The sequence below is a fragment of the Panthera onca genome, chromosome X (genome assembly GCF_046562875.1).
Source record: "Panthera onca isolate mPanOnc1 chromosome X, mPanOnc1 haplotype 2, whole genome shotgun sequence".
Classification (NCBI taxonomy): domain Eukaryota; kingdom Metazoa; phylum Chordata; class Mammalia; order Carnivora; family Felidae; genus Panthera; species Panthera onca.
The window spans coordinates 101,646,779-101,671,534 of NC_138357.1; the positions used below are offsets into that span (position 1 = coordinate 101,646,779).

At 36.8% G+C, this 24,756-nt stretch overlaps 1 protein-coding gene across 10 annotated transcripts in view; it reads left to right on the top strand.

Moving 5' to 3' along the window:
* Positions 1-24,756, top strand: part of DMD (dystrophin) — a 2,113,538-nt gene that overhangs the window by 634,311 nt on the left and 1,454,471 nt on the right. For all 10 annotated transcript variants that reach the window (XM_081792827.1, XM_081792829.1, XM_081792824.1 and 7 more), the window contains 2 exons: positions 21,406-21,588; positions 22,285-22,466. In XM_081792827.1, coding sequence (XP_081648953.1) covers positions 21,406-21,588; positions 22,285-22,466 — 365 coding nt within the window. The remainder of the gene's footprint in view (positions 1-21,405; positions 21,589-22,284; positions 22,467-24,756) is intronic.

The following is a 24,756-nucleotide window of genomic DNA, read 5'->3' on the forward strand; positions in this document are numbered from 1 at the left end:
TCAGTCTGGAATCTGATCACTCCTCGCCACTTCCATTGCCACCACCATCATCTCCAGTCTGGATTATTAAAATAGCCTTTTAAGCTGATCTGCCTACTTTGGTCCTTGCTGTATCTGCAATCCATTTTGTCTGCCAGATGGCCTCCTTAAAATGTAAGTCAGATCACATCACATTGCTGCTGAAAATCCTCCAAGGGCTTGGCTTGCCAGTCCGAGGAAAATGCAATCCTGCTATTTTATAAGCCCATATACAGTCAACCTTTCTCTCCTCCTTCCTTTCTCTTCTGGCCTTGGATTGACTAATTCTTACCTTCTCTCATTCTCCACGCCTTTCCCCAGAACACATTCTCCTCACATATTCCCCTAATGTTCTCTCTCTCACATCCTTAGTTCTTTTTCTCAAATGACATTCACTCACTGGTGTTTTCCCTTGCCATCCCAATTAAATCTACAATGTCCCCTTCCCTTCTACTGCGTCTACCCCTTCCTTGATTTTTTTTCTCCATAGCACTTACCAGCTCCAAATTTACTTATTTATTTTGTATAGTATGTCTCCTCTAACAGGGCTAAATGCATAAAAATAAGGACTTTAGTCTCTTTTTTTATGCCTGTATCACCATTGTCTGCAACAGTGCCTGGCCTTGGTAGTTACTCAATAAGTACTTGTTGAAGACACACTATTTTTAATAAGTATTAGAGCCAGAATTTCATACAATTTCAGAGTCCTTCTCTATAAAATAAATAAAAGTGTGATGTATTGAATGTATAATATTTATTTTGCTAATTGTTCCTCTGCCTGGTAAGTCTGCAGTTATAATGACTTTATGACAAATTGTCTATTTGAAGTTTTAAATATTATTAGTTCAGTTGCCCCTACATAGGCTAGGCAAAGTTTACCAATTGATCATGAATGTTTTGCATACTTATTAAAAACCAAAATGATAGCGGATGTAACACACTCCTATTTCCATGTTTAAGGATATATTATCTATGATGATTAGGTAGTAAGAGGCTTAATTTTCTGAAGTCATTTCTTCCCCAAACAAGGATGTGTGTGTGTGTGTGTGTGTGTGTGTGTGTGTGTGTGTGTGTGTAGTTTCTAGTCCACACTTGAAACATTCATTATAATTAAGCATTTTTAGGGTATTTATGAAAATATATATGTATGCATCCTTTTGGATAATCTTTTGGAAAAAAATCCTTTTCTCAGAGGCAATAAAATACATCTTGGCATGATTGGAAAGTTTTTATAAAAGAAAAATGCACTGAATTTTAAATCCATTTATTTTAGACATGAGGTTTATTTTTTCTCACCATGTCTCACACACACACACGCGCGCACACACACACACACACACACACACACACACACAGGACATCCCGTAGGCACTCAGTATCAGGGAGGTAGAGGTTACCTCTCACAGGTTACTGATAGGAGACTAACTATAACAGACGAACAATCTATTCTATTAGTCTGCCTTAGTCTGACCAGGTCTCAGGACTTTAAACAGATCATCAGACCAGTCTTAGGGCAATGTGTCCATTGACAAAGCACCCTGGAATTTCTGAGTTAGCTTTGGATTTTATAGGCAGTATCTTTTCCCCATCCAAGGATGCTGAAAGATCTAAGGATAAGGATATTTTATGTTTCCTGACTCCTTATGCCAGACAAAGTGCCCATCCCCAGAGGCAGAATCTACCTGGAACCATTCACCCTGATCCCCAGTCCGAGGGATTGAGGGAAACCAGTCCAAAATGGGACTCCAGGCAATGCAAAGGATATTAAGGTTTCTTTGAATATAGCAATTAGATTCTTTTTAGGTACCACATTTGTGATTTAGAATTCAACTGTTGTCTCATGAACCTTGATATGAATTTGATTATGCATATGTACATCACTTGTGCTGTGTTTTAAATGATATGTGTTGCCTCCTGAGAAGGTTCAGTTTTATTGAGAAGGTCTACATAATTATAGTCAGCACTTTTATTAAAGCCATGTTTTACTGTTCCTTAAATAATGAAAATCAGATAAAGAAGGTTCACTTGAAGAAGATAATTATTCTTAAGAAGTCCAGGGTGTGATGAATGGAAACAAAGTTCTTGTAAACTTTTATATATATTTCATTTCTAATGATGTGAAATTGACATTACAGACATCACGTGTAATAACCCTTATATATACATTATATAGTTTAAAGGTTTGTTTCCTCTATAACATTTTCTATTTTGTGTAACATTTTCTGAATAATGCTTTGGATTTCTTTATTATTTTAGCCTGAATTTGTTTTGTTGACATTTAAATTCCTAAGGAACAATCAATATCTGTTTTATATAAAAAAAAAAGGTGCTTATGGATTTGTCATAAAACTATTAGATTGTGGAAGAACCTAAGGCAAATTGAATTAGCCATCATTTCTAATTGTGCTTTACTTCAGGTGGTTTTTCTTCCCCTAGAGGACAGTCAGGGATACTGTTGGCCTTTAAATGCAAAGGGAAACTGAAAACCAAACAAGCTTTCTAGTTGACGTTGTCTACTGGGCATACTCTTCTCTCCCCAAGAAACTGTTTACTCATTAAAAGTGTTCTTTCGAAAAGCTGATCTTCATTTTCGTGTCTTCGTACTGAAAAATGGTCAACATATTGGCAGTGAGCGTTATGAATTGATCACTGGCAAGCAATATCTCTAATGGTGGCCTATTATATGCTAAAAACAAAGGACTTTGAGTCCTATAGAATGCCCAAACCTCTAGTTAGTTCAATCAGTTTTCAGACAATGCAGTGGGGAATATTCGGTCAAGGCAAATTACTGTTGTATACATTCAATACCTTTGTGGATCTCATTTTGGTTAATTTTTCCAGCATTTCTAAATGCTTCACTGTATATGCTGCTGACAAGGAGCAAATTTAATTATTTTGAATTTCGACAGCCTTTCCTTCCTTAGCCTTAACTTTCTTGTTGAGGTGCTAATGAGCTGTGAAAAGGCCAAATGGAAGAGAAATAAGAGCTCCAGATAATCCATAGTCTGATAAAGTACTCCCATGATAATTGGCAGTTTATGGTTCTTCTGGGACAGTGGGAGAAATAAGCAATGTTGGACAAGTACACAGAGCAACTCATGTTAATAACATTGTAAAAGAAGTTTACAAGGCAATCACAATCTTTTTAAACAAAGGTCATGGGTGTACCTTGAGGCCTAGGCACAATTGGATTATCTGAAAAGTTTTATAGGTCAGATTGAGTTGTATCCCAGCATTGCTAAATCAAGAGATTCTAAACATACTTATGACTCCCTTCTCACTCAAATGAATTTCTTTTCCTTGATTTATAGTGTCCCCAGAACAGACACACATTTGACCTTCCCTTTCTGCTCATTTGCATGATTTTTAATTCCTGTTCATGTTAAGGTTTTTAATTGCTGCCATATTTTAATATTCAAGGTTTCATTTATTGTTTTAGTTTGTATATTTGATGATAATTCTGATCCCTTCCTAGTATATGAAATATGGCCAACATATGAAAAATACCTTTTTATAGACTAAGTAGTGACTTTGTAGAAAATTTCCAAATATTGTACAAATCAAGAAAATGGTAACTGATATACCTTGAGAGTAGTTGATAAATGTAATCAAATGTTTTTAAATATAGTATTTATTATCTCAGTATGTGAACATAGAATTCTTATTCTTTTTGTTTCTTTCCCTTCGTTTTCTTCAAAAGTAGAGCAATCAGTTTGAAATGTGCCAATAGGCAAGTTTTGTTTTTTTATTTTTTATTTTTTTCCTTTTTCAAGTTTTTATTTAAATTCAAGTTATTTAACCTATAGTGTAATACTAGTTTCAGGTGTAGAATTTAGTGATTCATCACTTACGTACAATACCCAGTGCTCATCACAAGTGCCCTCCTTAGTACCAATCAGCTATTTAACCCATCCCTCACACACCTCCCCTCCAGCAACCCTCAGTATGTTCTTTATAGTTAAGAGACTGTTTTCTGGTTTGTCCCTCTTTTTTTACCCCTATGTTCATAGGCATGTTTTCAATTTGGACATACATATGTTTTACTAATGATTATGTATCAACAAAAAATCCCGGTGATACAATTGCTACCTCTATGGTAGTACCTTTATGGTAGTATCCATAATTTTATGTGGTGATTAAAAAATTTAAGTATGTAAATAATTTTTAGGGCATTTGCTAATGAAACCCATGGTAGATTGTTTTTTAAATCTTTATATGAACAAGTTATCTATTGAGAATACAGAAATTGTATGCCAAAGTCAATCCATACAACATGTGACTTTAGATCCAAAAGGGTCTGGGAGAGAGATTGGGTGAGTCACAGAATTCCATCAATAGTTCTGGAGATGTATGAGAGAGTTGCAGTTATTACCCTTACATAAAATAATGGCACAGTACTACATTTTGATCCTTAACTGCAATTTTCCCAATCTAGCTATCTCTGGGAAATGTTTCTTCCCCTTAAGTTATTAAAAATGTCTGGCAACATAGTTACAATTACAACTTCTGTGAGCCAGATACTGAGTTCATCTCCCATCTCTTTTTTATTAACTGTGTGACCTTGTTCTCACCTCTATATATCTGGTCTCCTTGCTGTAACATTTACACAGTAATCACCCCTGATGTTGTAAGGTTAAATTAGGTAATTTAATGGGATGCTTATACCATACCTTAGGAATAGTAAACACTCAATGCATTGTACTTGTGTTCTAATTATAAATTCTGTAGCCATTTAGAGGGAGAAGAAAGTATTATAAATGAGAGCGTAGTCTACAAAGTGGGGAACTCTCACCTAAGATGTACATGGGATGATCTCCTGGGGTCCCGGTAGAATATATCACAATGTGTCTTCATATGTTTTTTTATGTAAAATTAAGAAAAATTTTATTAAAAGTTTGTTACTGCATAGTATACAGGTTTTCATGTGATTTCATATTATATAGGGTACTTGATACCTTAGTGGAAAGTCAGAGATCTTCAATAGGATAGGTTGGTATTGGGGCCCTCCCCTATTTATTAGCACCATTGGGGTTCTGGATGCATTGTAATGCATGTGAACAGTTCTGTAGGTTTATAGATTGTGTTATCTTAAGTAGTAGGATACTTATATTTTCCACCAAATTGGAAGTGTCCTAGAAAGTCTTTTTTACTGAACAGGAGTGTTCTAGTTATCTCATGGCAAAACAGTGGAAAAAACTTAGTTATGTGTCTTCTTTTTCAGAAAGACAAGTGTTCCAAATATGGTGAACTTTGCTGCGTTGGCAGTCGGAAGTGTGAGGACTATGTTATTTCTCAGTTATTTCCAAAAGCAGTAGAAACACTTGATATTTGCTGTCAAGGCAAAGTTTTGTACTAACAATGATCAAGAAAGAAGCTGCATTTTCTAAGAAGTGCATGCTATGGAGAGAGCATTTTAAGAAACGATATTTGGCAATATTCTCATCATAAGTTTGTCACTTAGAAAAAAGATTTCACATGGACCCACAGAAACTTGAAAGGAGAATTTTAAAACTTATTTAAAATGTTGTAAGTGAAATGTTTCCATGAGATTTTGAATCTGTATTATAAATATAAAAACATTCTCATTTGATACTTCAGAAATTCTGAATTAGATGGCAAAAGATTAAATTTTGTAGCCAGACTTTTTAAAATACCTGATGGATTGGGTGAAAAGTGAGTAGGGCAGCTAATTTGTATCAGTCCTCAAAATAGGTATTGAACAAAGTGATTAAAAATGTAGATTATGCATTCATAAATATTTGATAAGGAGAAATATTTGATAAGGATGATAAATTTATAAAATTGGAGAGCATTATTGTAAAGGATCAGGAAAAGTCATACAAGAGTTGATATTTGGGCTGAAACTTAAAGGAGAATATGATTTAAATGTGTTTGGAAAGTGTTTTTTTTTTTTTTTAAATATGTTTGTAGTAGAAATAAACAAGTAGGAAGGTAAAACATGCAAATGGCTGATGTGTAGGTTTCCAGAACCCTGAGAGAGAGAATGGAAGGAAACATCTGAGCCCATTGCATGATAGGGTATATATTTGGGACTGTGTATTAAGAGTAAAATTGCTGGTTTATTGCATACAAGAATAACATACTCAGTATAAATATTGCAACTGTTCTCAAGTTGGCTTGAAGTAACCAGAAGAAGAGAGGGAATCAATGTGGAAAGAATGTCAGTAAAGTAATTCTTGTGATGTTTCAGGGCATGGTTTCTCAAAGTGTCACTACTGACATTTGGGGCCCAACCGTGCTTTGTTGGGGGAGGGGGAGGGGTGGTGACTGCTGTACTTGAGCTGCTGCTGAGCAATGCACTGTAGATTGTTTAGCAGAATTCCTCATCTCTAAATGGCCTAGATGTCAGTAGCAACCTCCACTTCAGCAGTAACCATCAAAACTTTCTCCAGATACTGTCAAATATTCCCTAGGGGGTAAAATATTACCTGGTGGAGAACCAGTGTTTTAGGATGATGCCACTAGGAATAGAAAAGAAGAGACGAATGCAAAATAAATTGTGGAGGATGTTGTCTGCTGGACAGCTTTCAACCAAACTGCTAAAGGAAAAAAAAAATAAAGTTAATTCCATAATAATAGATGTTAAAAAAAAACTACACACACATGTCTTTATGATAGGTATTTTCTTTGTCAGCCTCCCTTTGTTCTCTGTCTTGCTTTCCTACTCAGTTTGCTATTGCCTTATTTTATAATACACGCATAACACCCTAAAATGCTTTTATAGTGTCTTTACTACATCAGGAGTGATTCCTCGTATCTTGTAGCCCACCCTGACTTTTGAGATATGAGAAGAAGCGTTAGTACAAGAGATAAAAACTTGTCCAAAGGTTCCACGCTTTTTATCTCTATCACGTGCATGTGCACGCTTCTCAATTCTCAGAACCTTAAGATGAAAGGGTTTCATTGTCAGTGAGACCCTGAGGTATAAGCTTTGAAGCATGCTCACTCTTGTTAGGAGCGAATGATACAATGGAAGAACTGCCCATTGCATTCAGTTGATGCTCTGCATGCACCTTTTAGTCCACCTGGCCTTACAGGGTAGAAGACTGCTGGTCTTTTATTTGCCTTGAGGCAGAGGGCAGAATTTTCACCTGTTAATGAAATCTACCCAGAGTCTTCCCAGGGCTTAATACCATTAGCATTTTCCTTACAAATGTCAAGCTTTAAAGGCCTTAAACAAAGGATGTTTCCTTGAAGACAATAAGCAGGCAAATAGTATGCTTGTAAGGTGGCAGGTGCTATAAACAAAATGTACTCTTTCTTCTCTCTGGTCTGATATGGTCTGATATGATCTAATTCCCTTAGGATCTGATTCCCTTAGGAATGTTCTGATATGGTCAGATATGATCTAATTCCCTTAGGAAAAATAATGTCCTAATATTAATATAAAGTGAGATGGGAAGTTATTACCAGGTATGTGCTAGGAGATTCATTATTTCAACAAAAGTCTGTTATGTTCTCCTATCTGTCAGACACTATAGTGAACAAAATAAAACAACACTCTACACTTGTGAAGCTTACTGTGAGGGTTTTTCTGAAATATACACCATACCACGCTTTCAAGAACAAGGAAAGGAGACAAAAGCATGTAAAATGAATAAAGAAAAAAATCTAAAGAATTTAGTGATACATGTGAAAGGATAAGCCAAGTAGCTGGTGTACCTGAGGGAAGTGGAGATAACCATTGTGTCTGAGGGAAAATGACCTACTTAACAAAAGTGTGCTTGCTAGCTTAGTTATATATTTTTATAAGCTAGAATTGAAATAAAACCAATCCCCCTCTTTTTTTTTTTTTGAATGAAGTATAGTTGACACACGATGTTAAATTAGTTTCAGGTGTATAAGACAGTAATTCGACACCTCTGTATGTTATGCTTTGGTCACTGTGAGCTTAGCTACCATCTATCACCATGCAATGCTATTATGCTACCATTAAGTTATGCTCTCTGCACTGTACCTTTCACCCCATGACTTACTCGTTCTATAACTGGAAGTCTGTATCTCACAATCCCCTACATCTGCTTTGTCCATCCCCCTACCCCTCTCCCCTCTCCCCTCTGGCGACTACCAGTTTGTTTTCTGTATTTATAGGTCTGTGTTTGCTTTGTTCAGTTGTTTGTTTTGTTTTCTAGATTCTACATACAAGTGAAATCATATCATGTTTGTCTTTCTCTGTCTGGCTTATTTCATTTAGCATTGTACCCTGTAAGTCCATTCATGTTGTGACAAATGACAAGATCTTGTTCTTTTTTATGGCTGAGAAATACTGCATTGCACACACACAGACACACACACATACACCGTATCTTCTTTATCCATTTATCTACTGATGGGCGCTTGGGTTGCTTCTGCACGTTGGCTATGGTAAATAATGCTGCAACAAACATAGGATGCAGATGTGTTTTTTAATTAGTCTTGTTTTCTTTGGGCAGATACCCAGGATGGAAGTGACAGGATTATATGGTATTTCCATTTTTAATTTTTTGAGGAGCCTCCATACAGTTTTCTCTAGTCACTGCACCCATTTACATTCCCACCAACAGTGCACAAGCATTCCTTTTTCTCCACATCCTTGCCAACACTCGTTAGTTTTTGTCTTGTTAACTCCAGCCTTTCTGACAGGTGTGAGGTGATACCTTAGTGTGGTTTTGATTGGCATTTCCCTGTGACGAGTGATGTTGAGCATCTTTCCTTGTGTCTCTTGGCCATCTGGATGTCTTCTTTAGAAAATTGTCTTCTTTAGGTCCTCTGCCCATTTTGTAATCAGATTGTTTTTGTTGTTTTTGTGTTGAGTCATATGGATTATTAACTCCTCATCTGATAAGTCATTTACAAATATCTTCTTATGTTCATTAGGTTGCCTTTTCTTTTCTTTCCTTTTTTTTTTTTTTTTTTTGATGGTTTCCTTTACTGGGAAAAATCTTTTTGTTTTGGTGTAGACCAAATAGTTTTTTGTTTGTTTGTATGTTTCCCTTGCCTGAGAGACTTACCTAGAAAAATACTGCTAAAGCTGATGTCAAACAGATTACCGCCTACGTTTTCTTCTAGGAGTTTTATGGTTTCAGGTCTCAAATGTAGGCAGACTCCTTTTGTTGATATCACTTGCTACTTCTCTATTCTGCGTTGCATTAAATAAGAACAATGAAGAAAAGGAAGTGATTTTATAAAGGTTGAGTGGAAAGGGGTAATGTGGAATGACAATAAAAACTCCGTGTATGTTGTCTGTGAGCCTTACAATACCTTCTAAGTTAATACTGCCCTATGTATTATCAGGTGTGTACCAGGAATCTGAGATTCATTACTTAGTCAAACACACACTCCTTCAAAATTCTAGAGCCTCAGGAATTGGAATTCAGGTTTATCTTGCTCCAAAGTGAGACTCACTTGAAGTTCCCTGAGGGCAGGCGCTGGTTCTGTGCACCAGGACACCTTTGAGACATTGCCACATACAGAGGTGGGGATGGAGCCAGGGAAGGCAGTGACATTTTAGAAAACACTAGCTAGGACGTGCAATAGACTGAGAAACCAACCCCCTAGGCTCAGTTTGATGGGGGGAGAGCTTGGACAGAGAAGAGATAATCCACAGTGGCAAGTTCCTGATTCTGTGAAATGGAATGAGATTCTTGATTCCATGAAAGAAATGAGATTTAATATGGGAAGCAAATAGATTCTCCAGAGATGGCAAATACTTAGAAAAGATTGATTAAAGTAAGATTGATTGGTATATTTGCATTAGGCATGTTTGAAAGTAGATACGATTGTTAAACTTAGGACTGAGGAGGATAACGTTAAGAACTGACTTGGTCTTCTCACATATCTTGCAACTGCCTTATTTTAAAGTTACTTTCAGAAAATCCCCAATTCTTTAAATTCCTACTTGTATGAATTTTCCTACTTGTATGTGTTGACTTTTAAAATTATTGAAGCCTACCAAAATTATTATAGTTATTGTGTTCATCTTTCTTCTCTGGAATCCATGGATCTCATAATATTCCTTTAACCCTTCAGAGTGACAAGAAGGGATGTTGGTTTGCTGAGGGTCCAGTTTTTCATCCAACACCTCATGGGTGTGACCTCAATTTTCTCATCTGGGCAATGGACCCTCTTTTAGGGTTGTTGTGAGAATTATATGACATAACGTGTGCAAAGAAATCACTAAGCTGGATGCTCTTCATTAACTACTTGATGAGTTATTGAGAAAGCTGTTTTACATATGAATTTATTGGTATTTATCAAAAAAACTTTATTGTAAACTTTATCAATAAAAAGACATATCTTTTATATTAGGTACGTTTAAAATCTATTTGGAAAAAGTGAGAACAAACTGAGGGTTGATAGAGGGTGGGAGGGAGGGGAGGGTGGGTGATGGGTATTGAGGAGGGCACCTTTTGGGATGAGCCCTGGGTGTTGTATGGAAACCAATTTGATAATACATTTCATATTAAAAAAATAAAATCATGAATGACAAAAAAAATATTTTTGGGGTGCCAGGATGACTCAGTCGGTTAACTGTCTACCTCTAGATTTCAGCTATGGTCGTGACCTCATGGTTTGTGAGTTTAAGCCCCACATTGGGCTCTGTGCTGCCAGTGGGAACCCTGCTTGGGATTCATTCTCTCTCTCTCTCTCTTTCTCTCTCTCTCTCTCCCTCTCCCTCCCTCTCTCTCTCTCTCTCTCTCTCTCTCTGTCCCTCCCTCCTCTACCTCTCTCCTGCTTACTCTCTCTCAAAATTAAATAAGTAAAAATAAAGAAATAAAATCTATTTAACTCTTTTATTATTTTCTTTCTAAACTTTCATTGCTTTAGAAGGGTTTGTTGTAGCAATGATTACTTATTTTCCATCCTTTTTGATTTTCTATGAAAGATCCTATGACTTTGTTGATGACAATAACCAAGACAAATTTTTTCAGAAGGAGATCAAGAAAAGAGAAAATTAAGAAATGAAAGATAGTATAGTTAAGAGAGGTAATATATGTCCAGTAACATGAAAAAGTAGAATAAGGTGTGCCTGGGTGGCTTAATCAGTTAAGCGTCCGACTCTTGATTTCGCTCAGGTAATGATCTCACACTTTGCAAGTTTGAGCTCCTCATCGATTCCTGCGCTGATGGTGCAGAACCTGTTTGGGATTTTCTCTCTCTCCCTCTCTCTCTGTTCCTCCCCAACTTGTGCATCCTCTCTCACTCTCTTTCTCTCACTCAATAAATAAATCAACTTAAAAATTTTTGAAAAGTAGACTTAGATAAAGAAAAGGAAATAATCAATAAACACACACATGGTATGTGTCAAAGGGAATGTTGGGAAAAATATATATATTTAAAATCATGAATGCTTCATGCCATGATACACTTATTTTCCACACATGATCACCAGTTGAAACATCTTTTATACAAGACCATAAATTGGAAGAGCAAATAAGTTTTAATAATAAATTAAAATTAGATACCTAAAACAATTAAATTCAATTAGTATTTATTAGTTATCTGTATGTTGTATCTTCTGTTAAGTATGGGACAGAGTTCCTGCCTTCAAGGAATACAGAGATTTGTGTAATGTCTAGAAGTGTATACTCTGTTATATTTCTTGAAAGTTGGTTAGAGAGTAGATCATAAATGTTTTCAGTACAAAAAAAGAAATGGTAATTATGTGAAATGATGGAGGTGTTAGCTAAAGCTACAGTGGTAATTATATCTTAAATTTGCACAATGTAATATGTCACTTATATAAATCAATCTGGAAAGAAATTTTTAAAAGTTAAATGGGTTGAAAAACGATGATAATCCCAGAGTCATGGGATCAAGCCCCATGTCAGGCTCTGCACTGACCGTGGAGCCTGCTTGACATTCTCTCTCTCTCTCTCTCTCTCTCTCTCTCTCTCTCTCTCTCTCTCCCCACCTTTGTCCCTCTCCCCTGCTAATGCTCACTCTCACTCTATAAAAGAATAAAAAAGAAAGAAAAAATGATGCAACAAAATGAACTGGAACCTTCATTGAGAATACATTTCATAGAGGGAGAGTATATTAAGCAGAGAGGCATATGATTTTATGGTAGAAAGTTTATTTTAAAACCACATATTAGCCCTTAGAAATACATTTATCTTTATAATAAAATCTCAATTCCTAGAAACTTAGGGCATGCTCATGTATTAGATAGGATATAGGCATTGTGGGAGTAACAGAGACAACATAGTAATGGACTATCTAAGAAACAAGTTGATTTCTCTTTCAGAATTATCAGTATATTGCTAGTCCAGGCTTTGTAGGAAAGCTTTGCCCATCCAGGGACCAGCGTTTTCTTTGCCATGATACTCTGTCATCCCCTAGGATACTGACTTCATCAAGGATCGTTCACCGTCATGTCTGTATTACAGCCTGTGGGAAGAAGGAAACTACAAAGGGAAGAACATTTTGATTCTTCTTAACTTTTCACAAAGAGGTTGCACATATCCTGTTCCTCTCGCCACTATTTGGTCACGTGTCACACCTAACTGCAAGGGAAGCTGGGAACTATAGTTTATACTCTGTATAGCCAGGCTCCATAGCTCATCTATATTTTCTCCTATATAAGAAGTGGAGGAGGACAGATATTGAAGGACCAGCAGTCTCTGCAGTAGACACTTGTTTCTGGGTATCAAGATGAATACTTGGCTCCATAACCTTTTTGTTTAATAGGTTTTGGGAAAAGATTTCCTTAAAAATGGAAGTATACACATAGATATAACACATATGTATACAGATGATGATAGACTTCTTTTGTCTTCTTCACCAGAGTGTTCTAAGCACAATATACCATTTCTGCAAGACATTCTATAATAGTGAAGAAAATCAACTTAACTGATACAAAAACGAAAGGCATGTGATAGGAATTATAGAAAGTATAGAGTCCAAACAGTAGATTTGGCACGTCTTCCTTTAGAAAATATTTACATTACATACTTTTTGTGCATCTTCCTCTGTCTTATAAAAGAGAGTCTGTGCCATCACCTCGGCTATGTCACACTCCTGTCTGCATTTGCGTTGTCCCCTTTTTCAGTGTTACAGCAGTGTCTTAGTCTTGCAAGCATTATTCTTGACTTTACATTTGATTTCCGACTAGCAATGTGGGTTCCGGATATTATTTTCTTAGTAGTTTCAAAACCATTGATTGTGAAATTGTGGAAGTGAAGAAAAGAAGAAAATATATAGATACATACAATTTTTCAAGGCACAATTTATTAGCTGAACCATAATCTTATTGACCTTTCCTGTTAGCTTTCTTTAAATGGACTCATCTTAGGGGCACCTGGGTGGCTCATTGGGTTAAGCATCCAACACTTGATTTCGGTTCAGTTCATGGTCTCCCAGTTCAGGAAATTGAGCCCCATGTTATCAGGGAGACTGCTCGAGATTCTCTCTCTCCGGTCTCTCTCAGCCCCTCCCGCTCCCCTCTCCCACTTGCATATACGCTTGTGTGTTCTCTCTCAAAATACACATACATTAGGGTGATGGGTATTGAGGAGGGCACCTTTTGGGATGAGCACTGGGTGTTGTATGGAAACCAATTTGACAGTAAATTTCATATATTAAAAAAAAAAATACACATACATTAAAAAAAAATGGACTCATCTTATATACTTGACATAAGACAACTTCAATACAGTTGCTGTTTGAAATTAAAATCCTTCTTAGGTGACTAGGAGATTTGGGTTAGAATGTTAGTTCAATAACTGTTTTCTTTTTATGAGCCTGAGCTATAACTTCCTCTAATAATTTTATTTATTTTCATTGAGATGTAATTGTAATATAGCATTATGTTTCCGGTGTTCAACACCTGTATACAACATAATGATTCATGATATTGTAAAATGTTCGCAGTAGTCTACTTAACATCCATCACTAAACATATTTACAAAGAAATATACATTTTTATTTTATTTTTAAGAACTCTTATTAAGATATTTTGTGAAAGTGCTGTTTCCCAGACTCTGAAATCATTTTCTTCATTAATAGAGATTTATAAAATTGTGGTGAAGATAAGCGTTTGTAAACCAAACAACTTGATTTTAAGTCACAGAACAGCAAATCACTTTTGTGATTTTTGGCATATTGTTTAATTTTTCTGCTCCCATTCCCTCATCCTACTATGCTCTGTCATCCTGATTTGTTGTGGTAAAAAATGATACAGTGCACGTTAAGTGCTTAACAAATTAACTGACACTAAGTGCCCAATAAATAACGGCAGCTGTTGTTACTGCTTTTATAGACGTGGTCGTTGTTGTTGTGACTGTTGTTTTAATATTGCCCTAACAGGAGACCATAATTTTTTTCTAATTCCTCATTAGGGTTTAACTTTGAACTGAATTTCAGGCCCAAGCAGTATTAAAAATTACCTCGTTGATCGTATGATTAGATTGAATGTCATGTACAGTGTTGCATGATGGATTAATTTGTCATAAATCACTTCGGCAATCATTTTTTATACTTTGAATTATGCCCTGGTTTACATGTTATATCTCTGAGGAAACACAGGGGAACTGATGCAAGAATATTTCCACATACTAATCCTAGTTCTTATGAATGGTTCTTCTGTTATTTAGTAAACGAACCACTTCGTTATCCCTCTGTAATCCTTTAGCTTTCCAGTAATCTTTCACTGAACAATAAAAAGATTATAGAATACACCAAAAAATCCACTATCCATGCACTGACTTGACTCTAAAAAACGTATGACACATTTAAGGGAGCTAAGTGATAACATTTTCAAATGTTCTTGAAGTGTTTACACATTCAAGAACAAAAGAACTGTTTTTATCCAGGTTAAAAGTCCTGTCACATTTTAAGGTGGCATTTGGGGAAGTTGCCAAAATAGGTTGGTTTCAACAGAAATATAAAAGTACTCAGTAATAGATGTGCCCTCTGGAAACGTCCCAGCTATTTTTCTAAGAGCTTTGTGGTTTGCTGGATTGCTGGTTTCACTACCTGTATGTAGCCATTTGATGACTTACCTCACTTTCAATTGCCAAAGTCGTGCTTCTAAAAATACACACAGCTCATTCAACTGTGTTTCCTCGTAAAAGTCATTTGCCATTTCAGTGAACATTGGTCCCCAAATACAGGCGTTGTAGAACATTTCTTAGAAACTAGAATGTGCTTAACATTTTATTTGCATCATTTCATATAATCTTTTCACCAATCCTATGGAGATACGCTTTTATTCTCCTTGTTTTACAGATGGGGAAACTGAGATTTAGAGAGGTTAAACAACTTACTCAAGATTAGACGGAGAGTATGCTGGGTTTAAAAAAAGTTACATAATGAAGTAGTGTCAAGGCTATTGCTCTATATTTTATTACAACAATTTCTCTCACTGGAAATCCGTTTCCAGACATTTGTCCTAGACATTGCAGGACTAACACATACATTCATTTGTCTTCCCTCATTACTTCATTTCCTCTTCTATACCCTTCCACCTTATGGAATAGCAACATCTTCAAGGAACATAGGTGACAATATCTGTAAGTCCCCATGCGAAAGGACAATCATTACGCCTCTGAAATGTGTGGAGAATGTTGAATCAATTTTAGTGTTCTTAATTTTGAAAACAGCCAGAATTGTTCCATCCGTCCATCGTTATACCTCTCACCTGAATCATTATTTGCCCAGTCTACTGCAGAGAAACATAAACCACTGTGATAAAGATAGAAATTAAAAGAAGATTGAAGCCTAGGGAAAAAAAAAATTAGTTCCATTTGATGATACTGGCATCTTAAGTCATGAAATCATTGGTAACATTTTCTTATGCATATGTCTTCTATAAAAAGCAAAGATCAAATTTCCTAGAAAGTTTCCTTTGCTGCCATGATATGTATGAACTAGCCACAAGTTTAGTAAAATATGAAATACTGTAGCAATAAATACATGTTTTGGGGAGCTGGAACCAAAAGTATTCGCCTGTCTACATATATCTGTTTCTAAGTTCTCTGTTCATTGGGGGAGGTCTTTGAGAGGACATGACTACTCCTTGATCCATGAGCTGGACCGTGGCAATTGGAGGTCCCCTCACCCCTGCCTGTGTCCTTGGAATGATTCCACCTGCCTTCCCCACTCCTAGAGCTGCCCCAAGGATGCAGCTCTGAGAGAGTGATGTGATGTTGAGCCCATCTGGACAGTATATGTGACTGAACTCCATTAAGGTCTGTATGTAAACAAGGCTTGTATGCAAGTTCCCTTGCCACCTACCTATCTGGAGTGGCTTGCCTCTTTAGTTGGTTTCTCTCTGTCTTCCACACAGATGGATCAATTTTAGACTACACCTGGGAAGCTCCCAAGGAGCTTCAGAACCACCAGTGTTAAAGATGGATTTATAAAGAATGTATTTTCTTTCAAAGGTTCTATTGAAAACGTGCAAATGTGAAAATTCAAGCACATTTCTTCTTTCATGGGTTTACTTGTGCTGAAATTCTAGAATTGTTTCTAATTTTCTTTCCTGACCTATGGAAAATAACTTTTTTTATTCTTGACCCGGAACATATATGTACACATATATACATAGATACATATATATGTATATCTCAAACAAGAGTTCAGAAAGCAATATTAATCCTTAATATAAATGACACAGGCTAATATTTATTTTATTAATTTAATTTTATTTAATTTTAAGTAATTCCTAGTCATGACCCATTAAATATTCCTGGTCATGACCCACTAAAATGATTTCATGAATCATTGATGAATCATGACTAACAAATTTGAAAAATAGTTGTCTAGACAAAGAAGGAATTACTCAGAGCCCTGATGACAATTTTGACCATAATCATCTATGTATGTAGAGTTGATTTTATGCATACAAATAATAATGAATTGAGTTATTTTTTATTTTACACAGCTTATTCATGTTTGAGTTTAGCTTTAATAAGGCTGTCTTTGCAAAGTTTTTGTTTTATGAACATCCTCAGACAAAACTTTGAGATTCAGAATTTATGAGTACTAGACCTCATGTCCTTGACTATAAAGATTTGCCTTTTAAAATTGTCTCCAAAATTTCAAGCTTCTGTAAATATCAATAAATCATGAAGTGTTTATTTTATTTCTATTGAAGTGTAGTCGGCATACAATATTTTACTAGTTTCAGGTGTACAACTAGTGATTTGACATTTATGTACATTATGAAATGATCGCTGTAATGTCTAGTTACCATCTATCACCAGAGTTATTACAATATTATTGACTGTTTTCCCTGTGGTATACTTCACATCCCCATGACTTAAGCATTTTATAACTGGAAGTTTGTACCCATCTCCCTGCTTCCCCTCTGACAACCACCAGCTTGTTTTCTGTATTTATGAGTCTGTTTCTGTTTTGCTGTTTGTTTGTTTTGCTTTTCAAAAAAGATTCCACATAGAAGTGAAATCATAAGGTATTTGTCTTTCTCTGTCTGACTTATTTCACTTAGCATAATGCCCTCTAGGTCCATCTGAGTTGTCACAGGTGACAAGATTTCCACCTCTTTTACGCCTGAGTGATATTCCATTGTGTATATATGTCACATCTTCTTTACCTACTTATCTATCAGTGGGAATGTTTACTTTTGTAATCCAAATTGTACATTGGTAAAATGTATTGTGTTACTTGAGTAATAGTGTTGTTTATAATTTATCATTTTGAGAAGATACATTTGAAATCAAGATCATTAATGATTTTTAGAACTTTGATGTAGGAGCTAGGTTAAGGTTCACGTTTCATAAAGGTTTAATTGATGCTTACCCTCAGAAGTTTTTCGGATCATTTTTTCCACAATAATTTTTTGGCTTTTGAAATCTGGACAGTGACTTAAGATGATAACAGTGGAGTAGGTTGAGTTTCATAATGGTTCTTATGCATATAAGAATCCCATAATAATTGCAGTTATCATGCACTTTCTTGGGTTCTTACAGAAGATCAGGCATTCTGCTAAACACTTGATATACTGTTCTTTAATTTTTACCACAATCTTATTAGGAAAGTATCACTGCTCCTGTTTTACTTAGGAGGAAACTAAGGCTAATGACAGAGCTAAGTAACCTTCCCAGGGTGATAAGACCTCAGACCAGAGTCAAGATTCAAACACTGCCTCCACAGCCCTTGGGTTTTACAACCACGCTCTAGCGTACATGATAATAAAGCACCGTCTCCTCTCACCTGTAACCCAGAGAAGCCAAAATATTCAGAATTGAATTGTATTTTTTTTCACCTACACACAGCACTGGCCACACAATGTGCAGTACAGTGAAAAGTGAAATACAGGGCCCCTTGTTCAAAGAGCAGGAAGGAAAGTGCTGTTAAAATTAAACTATAAAGCTGTTTTCCTTTATTCCATGGTCTCTCTTTCTTGACTTGCCATTGTGTTTTTTATTTGCTGTTGAACTTCATACTGAACAAAGAAAATTAAAATTTTAAAGTATTAGCATGGGTTTTATTGCTCATTGTTACATTGTGCAATTGCGGTTGTAAATGTAAATATAAGACCATTTAACTCCTGCAGAATCACGGGCACTATACAATTTGTATTTTGTAGCTTGTGCATGCCTATGTATTTCATTCTTAATGTGGAAACATTGCACCACTAACTTAGCTGTTTTTATTTCACTTCTCGATAGGTGCATGTTCTACTCCTATTCTGTACTTTCATCATTCTGATGAGTAAGGCAGGATTGAAAGGACAAGGAACCCGGGGTTGCCCTTTCCCTTTCTTTTTGTGTCCTCAATTTCAGCCTAAATGGTTGGCTAATATGGGAACGAAATACAAGTAAGAAGGGATATCCAAGGACTCTGTGGTCATTCTTGTTTTCTTAGAATTGCCTTCTTTCTGCATTTGAAGCAAGTTCTGGTTCAAACAGAAAGCACGAGTTCTTGGGGCTGTTAGTGCCATCGGTCGTTCGTAGACATACTTCCCTTGGACGGGCTTGAGTGTTGCTCCATGCCCGCATAGTGTGTGTCCACCCGAATTTTATGCTCATGGCACGTCAGTAACACTATATGCAAATGGGGGTCGACACACATATTATACTTACTTCCCCTGCACATTTCCTTTGTCACCTTATTGGACTTCACTTCCATTACCCACGTTGAAAGATAACATTATTAAGGGCAGTGTCAGGAAACAGTTAAAACAAGCAAGGTATGTTTCTGAGCCTTGGGGCACTGTACCACTGCTCAGGTTGCACAACTGTGAAGCTGCTCTTGACTACATACATCTCCCAGGCTACCTTTGTGTGACTTTTCTCCTCTTAATGCTGACTTTGATATCTGTTATTAATAGTAATTAGGGATGGAGAGAAAGGATACACCATGGAACTTGTTCAAACCCCTAAGACCTTCAGAAATTTGCCTTGACTTTGAGGTGGGCCCATGCAACTAGGTCTCTCAGGGTCCTTGTGCTATTCGAGATACTAGAGTTGGGTGATCTTGACCTATCAGGATGACATATTTCTGCCAGTTCTCTAGAAACACATGAAGAATGCATCATTTGATGAAAATATCACACAAAGCCCTCCCCCAATGTCTCTCCATCTTAGAGGACTTAATAGTTGAAGAAATTTTTAATAATAAAGTTTCAAAATAGGAGCATTTGTTGGAAGAGCACAATTAAGTTGGTGCTGGCAGCTCCGTGGGATAAGGCCCAGCATTGAGAGGGACTAGAAATTCAAGGCAGACCTGTCAGAGGAAAGCCATCAACAGGGGGGATTTTTTTTCTAGACAAGATCATGCAGTCTCCCAAGTAGCTTCTGCTTGTTCTATGCTGCCTCTTGTTTCCTTTGCAGAACCCAGTTTGTTAGGGCCTGGTGTTTGCTTAGTGTATTTGGAGTATACAGAAGATTCCTCTCCAAACACTTCTTCAATATTTTTGCTCTGCTTCACTGTGTCAACACTTTGTTTGTATCCCCTACTTCAGCAGGAAACCCTCTTGAATGCCGTCTTTCTTAAGATATTTGAAGCCCAGCAATGTACCATGAGTGTACTTTACCCAAATAAAAATTCATGCACATTTTCTTATTTACTCGAATCGTTACCATTGGCAATTGCCCTAGTATTAAAGCAGTGGACACATTAGTTACCCCAAGAGTTGTCTCCTGGTACTTGGTAGTACTGGTCCCATTGCTTCGGAATCCCTGCTAACACCCAACCAGGTTTAGAGGTCAGTGTTCCATCCTGGAAACTAACCTGTTATCTACAGGTGAGTCTTTTAAAGTCTCCATTACTTAGCTAGAGGTGGGGAGGAGGTATGGACATGCCTAGTACTCCCACTACTCCAAAAGAATCTTTCCCCATCAGTTTTCTCCAGTCACTGTACTTCTTCTTCTATACCTTCAGCTAGGTAATGGGCTGAAAGTGGTGGGGCCAGTCTTCTGGTTCCTTCTTAGCAGTGCCTTCATAGGTGGCCTGGATCTTCTCGTTACAATTATGGACTATGTACCTGTTGTTCTCAGCTTTATGCAGAAATTCAGAGTTTCAAGACAACTGTTGGGAATCTTACTTAACATCCTACTAATTAAATGTGGAAGCAGGGGCACCTGGGTAGCTCAGTAGGTTGAGCCTCTGACTTTGGCTCACATCATGATCTCACAGTTCATGAATTCAAGCCTCCCAGCGGGCTCTCTGCTGTCAACATAGAGCCTGCTTCAGATCCTCTGTCCCACTCTCTCTGTACCTGCCTCCACTCATGCACTCTCTCTTTGAAAAATAAATTAACATTTTTAAAAGAATGTGGAAGCAAATGCTTCATATTTTACATCTCGTAAGATAATGCCTTCCTACTGAAACCATGGCCTTCTGGAAATAAAAGCTTAATTTATAGAAGTCATCATACTGTTAGAAATTTCAGTTGTGTGAATGAGGTATTTCTGTTTAAATTTCATCTGTTTCCCTCATTTATTTTCAACCCGATAACTTTATTGCTCTTTAAATTTTCAGAAATAGTTCATTCCCTTCTCTTGGGAAGAGATGTTTCCTTTAATGCCATTGCAAAAGTATGTAAATATAATACCAATAATGCTTATGTATAAATGATTGAAAATATAAAATGAAAAAGTTACCTATGGCTGAAAATGGGTAGCATTTAAAATACAGCATGAAGAGATGATGTATTAATTCATTTTTACTATAATCCAGAAAAGCTTTAATGAAATACTAATTTGAAGTGGATTTCAACTGCCATTTGAGAATTTGTGTGTATGTTTGTGAGATGTTAAAATGCAGACTTGGTATTGTATGTGTCTGCTGTTCATGTCTCTGATAATGCAAGTGGACATTTCTAGCATTTTAAATATTTCATTCGATTTATCATGTAATGTACTGGAACAGTCTGCAAAGATACTCATTGTATAACACCCAATTTATTTTATTGTGCAGCACTTGGAAACTCCTGATGATATTGGCCGTTCATCAATGGAGACTGAGGTAACCCTGGACAGTTACCAAACAGCTTTAGAAGAAGTACTCTCATGGCTTCTTTCTGCTGAGGACACATTGCAAGCCCAAGGAGAGATTTCTAATGATGTAGAAGAAGTGAAAGAACAATTTCATACTCACGAGGTAAAGCAAAACGTTGATGGATGAAACCAAGCACATGACTTGTCATAATGACAAGTCCCTCTTTTTATCTCAGTTACTCTGTGAGATCCTTGTACTTTGGTAATTTAGCTTTTATTTTGAGATGGAAACAAATCAGTGTTGATGGGCGTGGGATTCCAACAGCCTGCATTTAAAGTTCTGTCTTGCAGAATGACACTTGAAGTTGCCGAGATCTCATTTTGCCAGTGACTCATGCCAGGGATATGAGAGCCCAGCTCCCTTCTCTTGGGTCAAAGCGATGCTGAGTTATAACAGTCACTCTGGTGGACCCATGTGGTATCAGGCTACACCGCCCTCCATGGGAGACTTTTCTTGAAGTGACACCCTTAACTTGCTTTCCGCCCCTTTGCTGTCCTATTTTCTGCTACTTTGGCTCCTTGCATGTCTTTCTGGGAGCTTTTACTTAGTACATCACTTGCATACAGATCCTTATCTCAGGATCTGCTTCTGTGGAAGGCGACATAGGCTGCTAGTTGCCCTTAATTCATATTTAAAACGCTATTGGGTTTTCTTAAATAAAAACTCACATCCTTTTACTGGAATATAATTTACCTGGGCTCCAAATTGAAAATTGCAAAAAAAAAAATAAATAAATAAATTTCAAAACCATAATGATTTACCTAAAGCGCCCACTTTTTCACCTTCTTTTCCTGTCAGGGGTACATGATGGATTTGACATCTCATCAGGGACGAGTTGGTAATGTTCTACAACTGGGAAGTCAACTGATTGGAACAGGGAAATTATCAGAAGATGAAGAAACTGAAGTACAAGAACAAATGAATCTCCTAAATTCAAGATGGGAATGCCTCAGGGTAGCTAGCATGGAAAAACAGAGCAAGTAAGTCTTTGTTTTTAATTCCTAAAAATAGTGAGTTTTGGACTTGCATGATTACTTTGATGCAGTTTCTCGTTTAAGTTGGGATTCTCAGTTTGCTCCTAGAACATGTAGCTCTTTTTTAGGGCATGTTCAGATTGTACTTTCATGTCTGTTATATTTTGTTTTTCACTTTTGTGATTGATGTGGAGACGTTGGATAGAAGAGCCATTATCTACAGAACTCTGCTCTCAAAGTTGCCAAAATTGTTGTCACAGTTAATATTTTCTAAGTTTTTTCCAAAAATTAAAATGTGACCATGGAAGGCAACAGAAATGTAAACAGGAAACCATGCACATAAAATCATCTGTTAGGCACAGTTGACAGGAAACTTCTCTTCTGAAGGAAAAGCTCTCAAAATATTAGTTTCTCATGTGTTTATGGAAATCTTCTTGAAAAAAAAATACTTCTAATCTATGTTTGGAAATCCTTGTGCAAGTACTATATGGTAGTGAATTATTTTAAGAATACATATTGACTTTATCAAAAAAGAATTTTTGAGGTATTTGTGAAAATGGCATGTTTCTTATAAAGGTAACAAGTAGATCTCATCATTCTGGATGTGTTGCTTTGATTTATATTGTTAGGTGTGTGTATTCATGTAGAGCCTATCGAGACAAGATAGATTTATTTTTAAATGAAAAGAAATGAAGTGCCAACTGTGGATTTGAATACATTAAGCTAAAGAAATTGTCCAAGCGCCTTAAGTTTACTTAGCTATTATTTATGAAGATTAAAAGCTTTAAACTAGGACCAAAGAAGCTCATTAGATATGCTGGGAAGATTGCTATTTCAGTACTAAATTATAGTGTGACAATAGGGAGGGGGAAAACACATTTTTAAACTCCTGTCTTTTGAAAGAATAAATAAGGCATATGCAGGATAGAATTTTCACAAATATTGGTATTCCAAACCAGGAGATATGAGTCTCTATACATACTGACGTTTTCCCCTGATGTGCCCATTTTAATGATTACAACTAACCCTAGAAGTTAGAGTTACAACAGCTATATTCTAACAATTGAGTCAGTCTCATATCCATGCCCAAGGGTTGACTCATTTATTCCCCCCATTTATTATCATAAATTATAAGATACAGAACCTCTCTTACTTATGGTCGTGTCTCAACATTCTTCAGGTAGCAACTTCCTATTTTCACTGATCTGTGCAACTTAAAGTAACCTCAGATAAAATTTGCTTGTCTTTAAAATCCCATGGTAGAACCACTGTCTTCTCCTTCCTATGTTCTCTTTTCCCGTTCCCTCCTGGAGGCTAAGTGCCCCCATCAAACCCTCAATCCCTTTTTAAATTTTTTTTAATGTTTATTTATTTTTGAGAGGCAGAGAGAGACAGAGTGTGAGCGGAGGAGGTGCAGCGAGAGCAGGAGACAGAATCCAAAGCAGGCTCCAGGCTCTCAGCTGACAGCACAGAGCCCAGTGCAGGCTCTAATTCATGAACGATGAGATCATGACCCAAGCAAAGTTGGATGCTTAACTCCCTGAGCCACCCAGGTGCCCCACCAATCCCTTTTTTTAGGTAAGACGGACAATATGGCATGAAGTGTTCATGCTAATCAATTAATTACCTTTGAGACTGAGTTACAAGAAAAGGTTGAATTCAACTTAAAATCCCAAATTTGTAGTCAGTTTTAAAAGCAAGGTTACTTTAAAAAATGCCTGTCTTGAAGGGATATCTACTATCAGATGACAGATAATAGCATAGATACACATACGTGGATGATAGTGCACATGCCCATATTTACACACATACACACGCACAAACATGCATACATACATATGTGTGTATGTGTATAATTTCTTTACCCCCATCCTGCTGGAGGATGGAAAAGCTAAAATAACAACATCAGTCCTTAGCTAAGATTGACATAAAACACCAGTTTGTCCTGGGGTCCCTGGGTGGCTCAGTCAGTTAAGCGTCTGACTCCTGATTTTGGCTCAGGTCATGATTTCATAGGTTCGTGAGTCCAAGCCCCACATCAGGCTCCATGCTGTGGAGCCTGCTTGGGGTCCCCTCTCTCTCTCTCTGTCTCTGTCTCTCTCCCTCCCTCCCTGCCTCTCCCCTGCTCGCTTGTGCGCGCTCTCTCTCTTTCTCTCTCTCTCTATAAATAAATAAACTTAAAAAAAAAGTTTGTCCTGAGGGAAGATTTGGGCACTTTGGTATGTGTTTAAGCACTTGGAATGATTATTAGGAAGGCAAGGGTGGCCTCTTAGCTGGCATAGTTTTTGCTAAAACA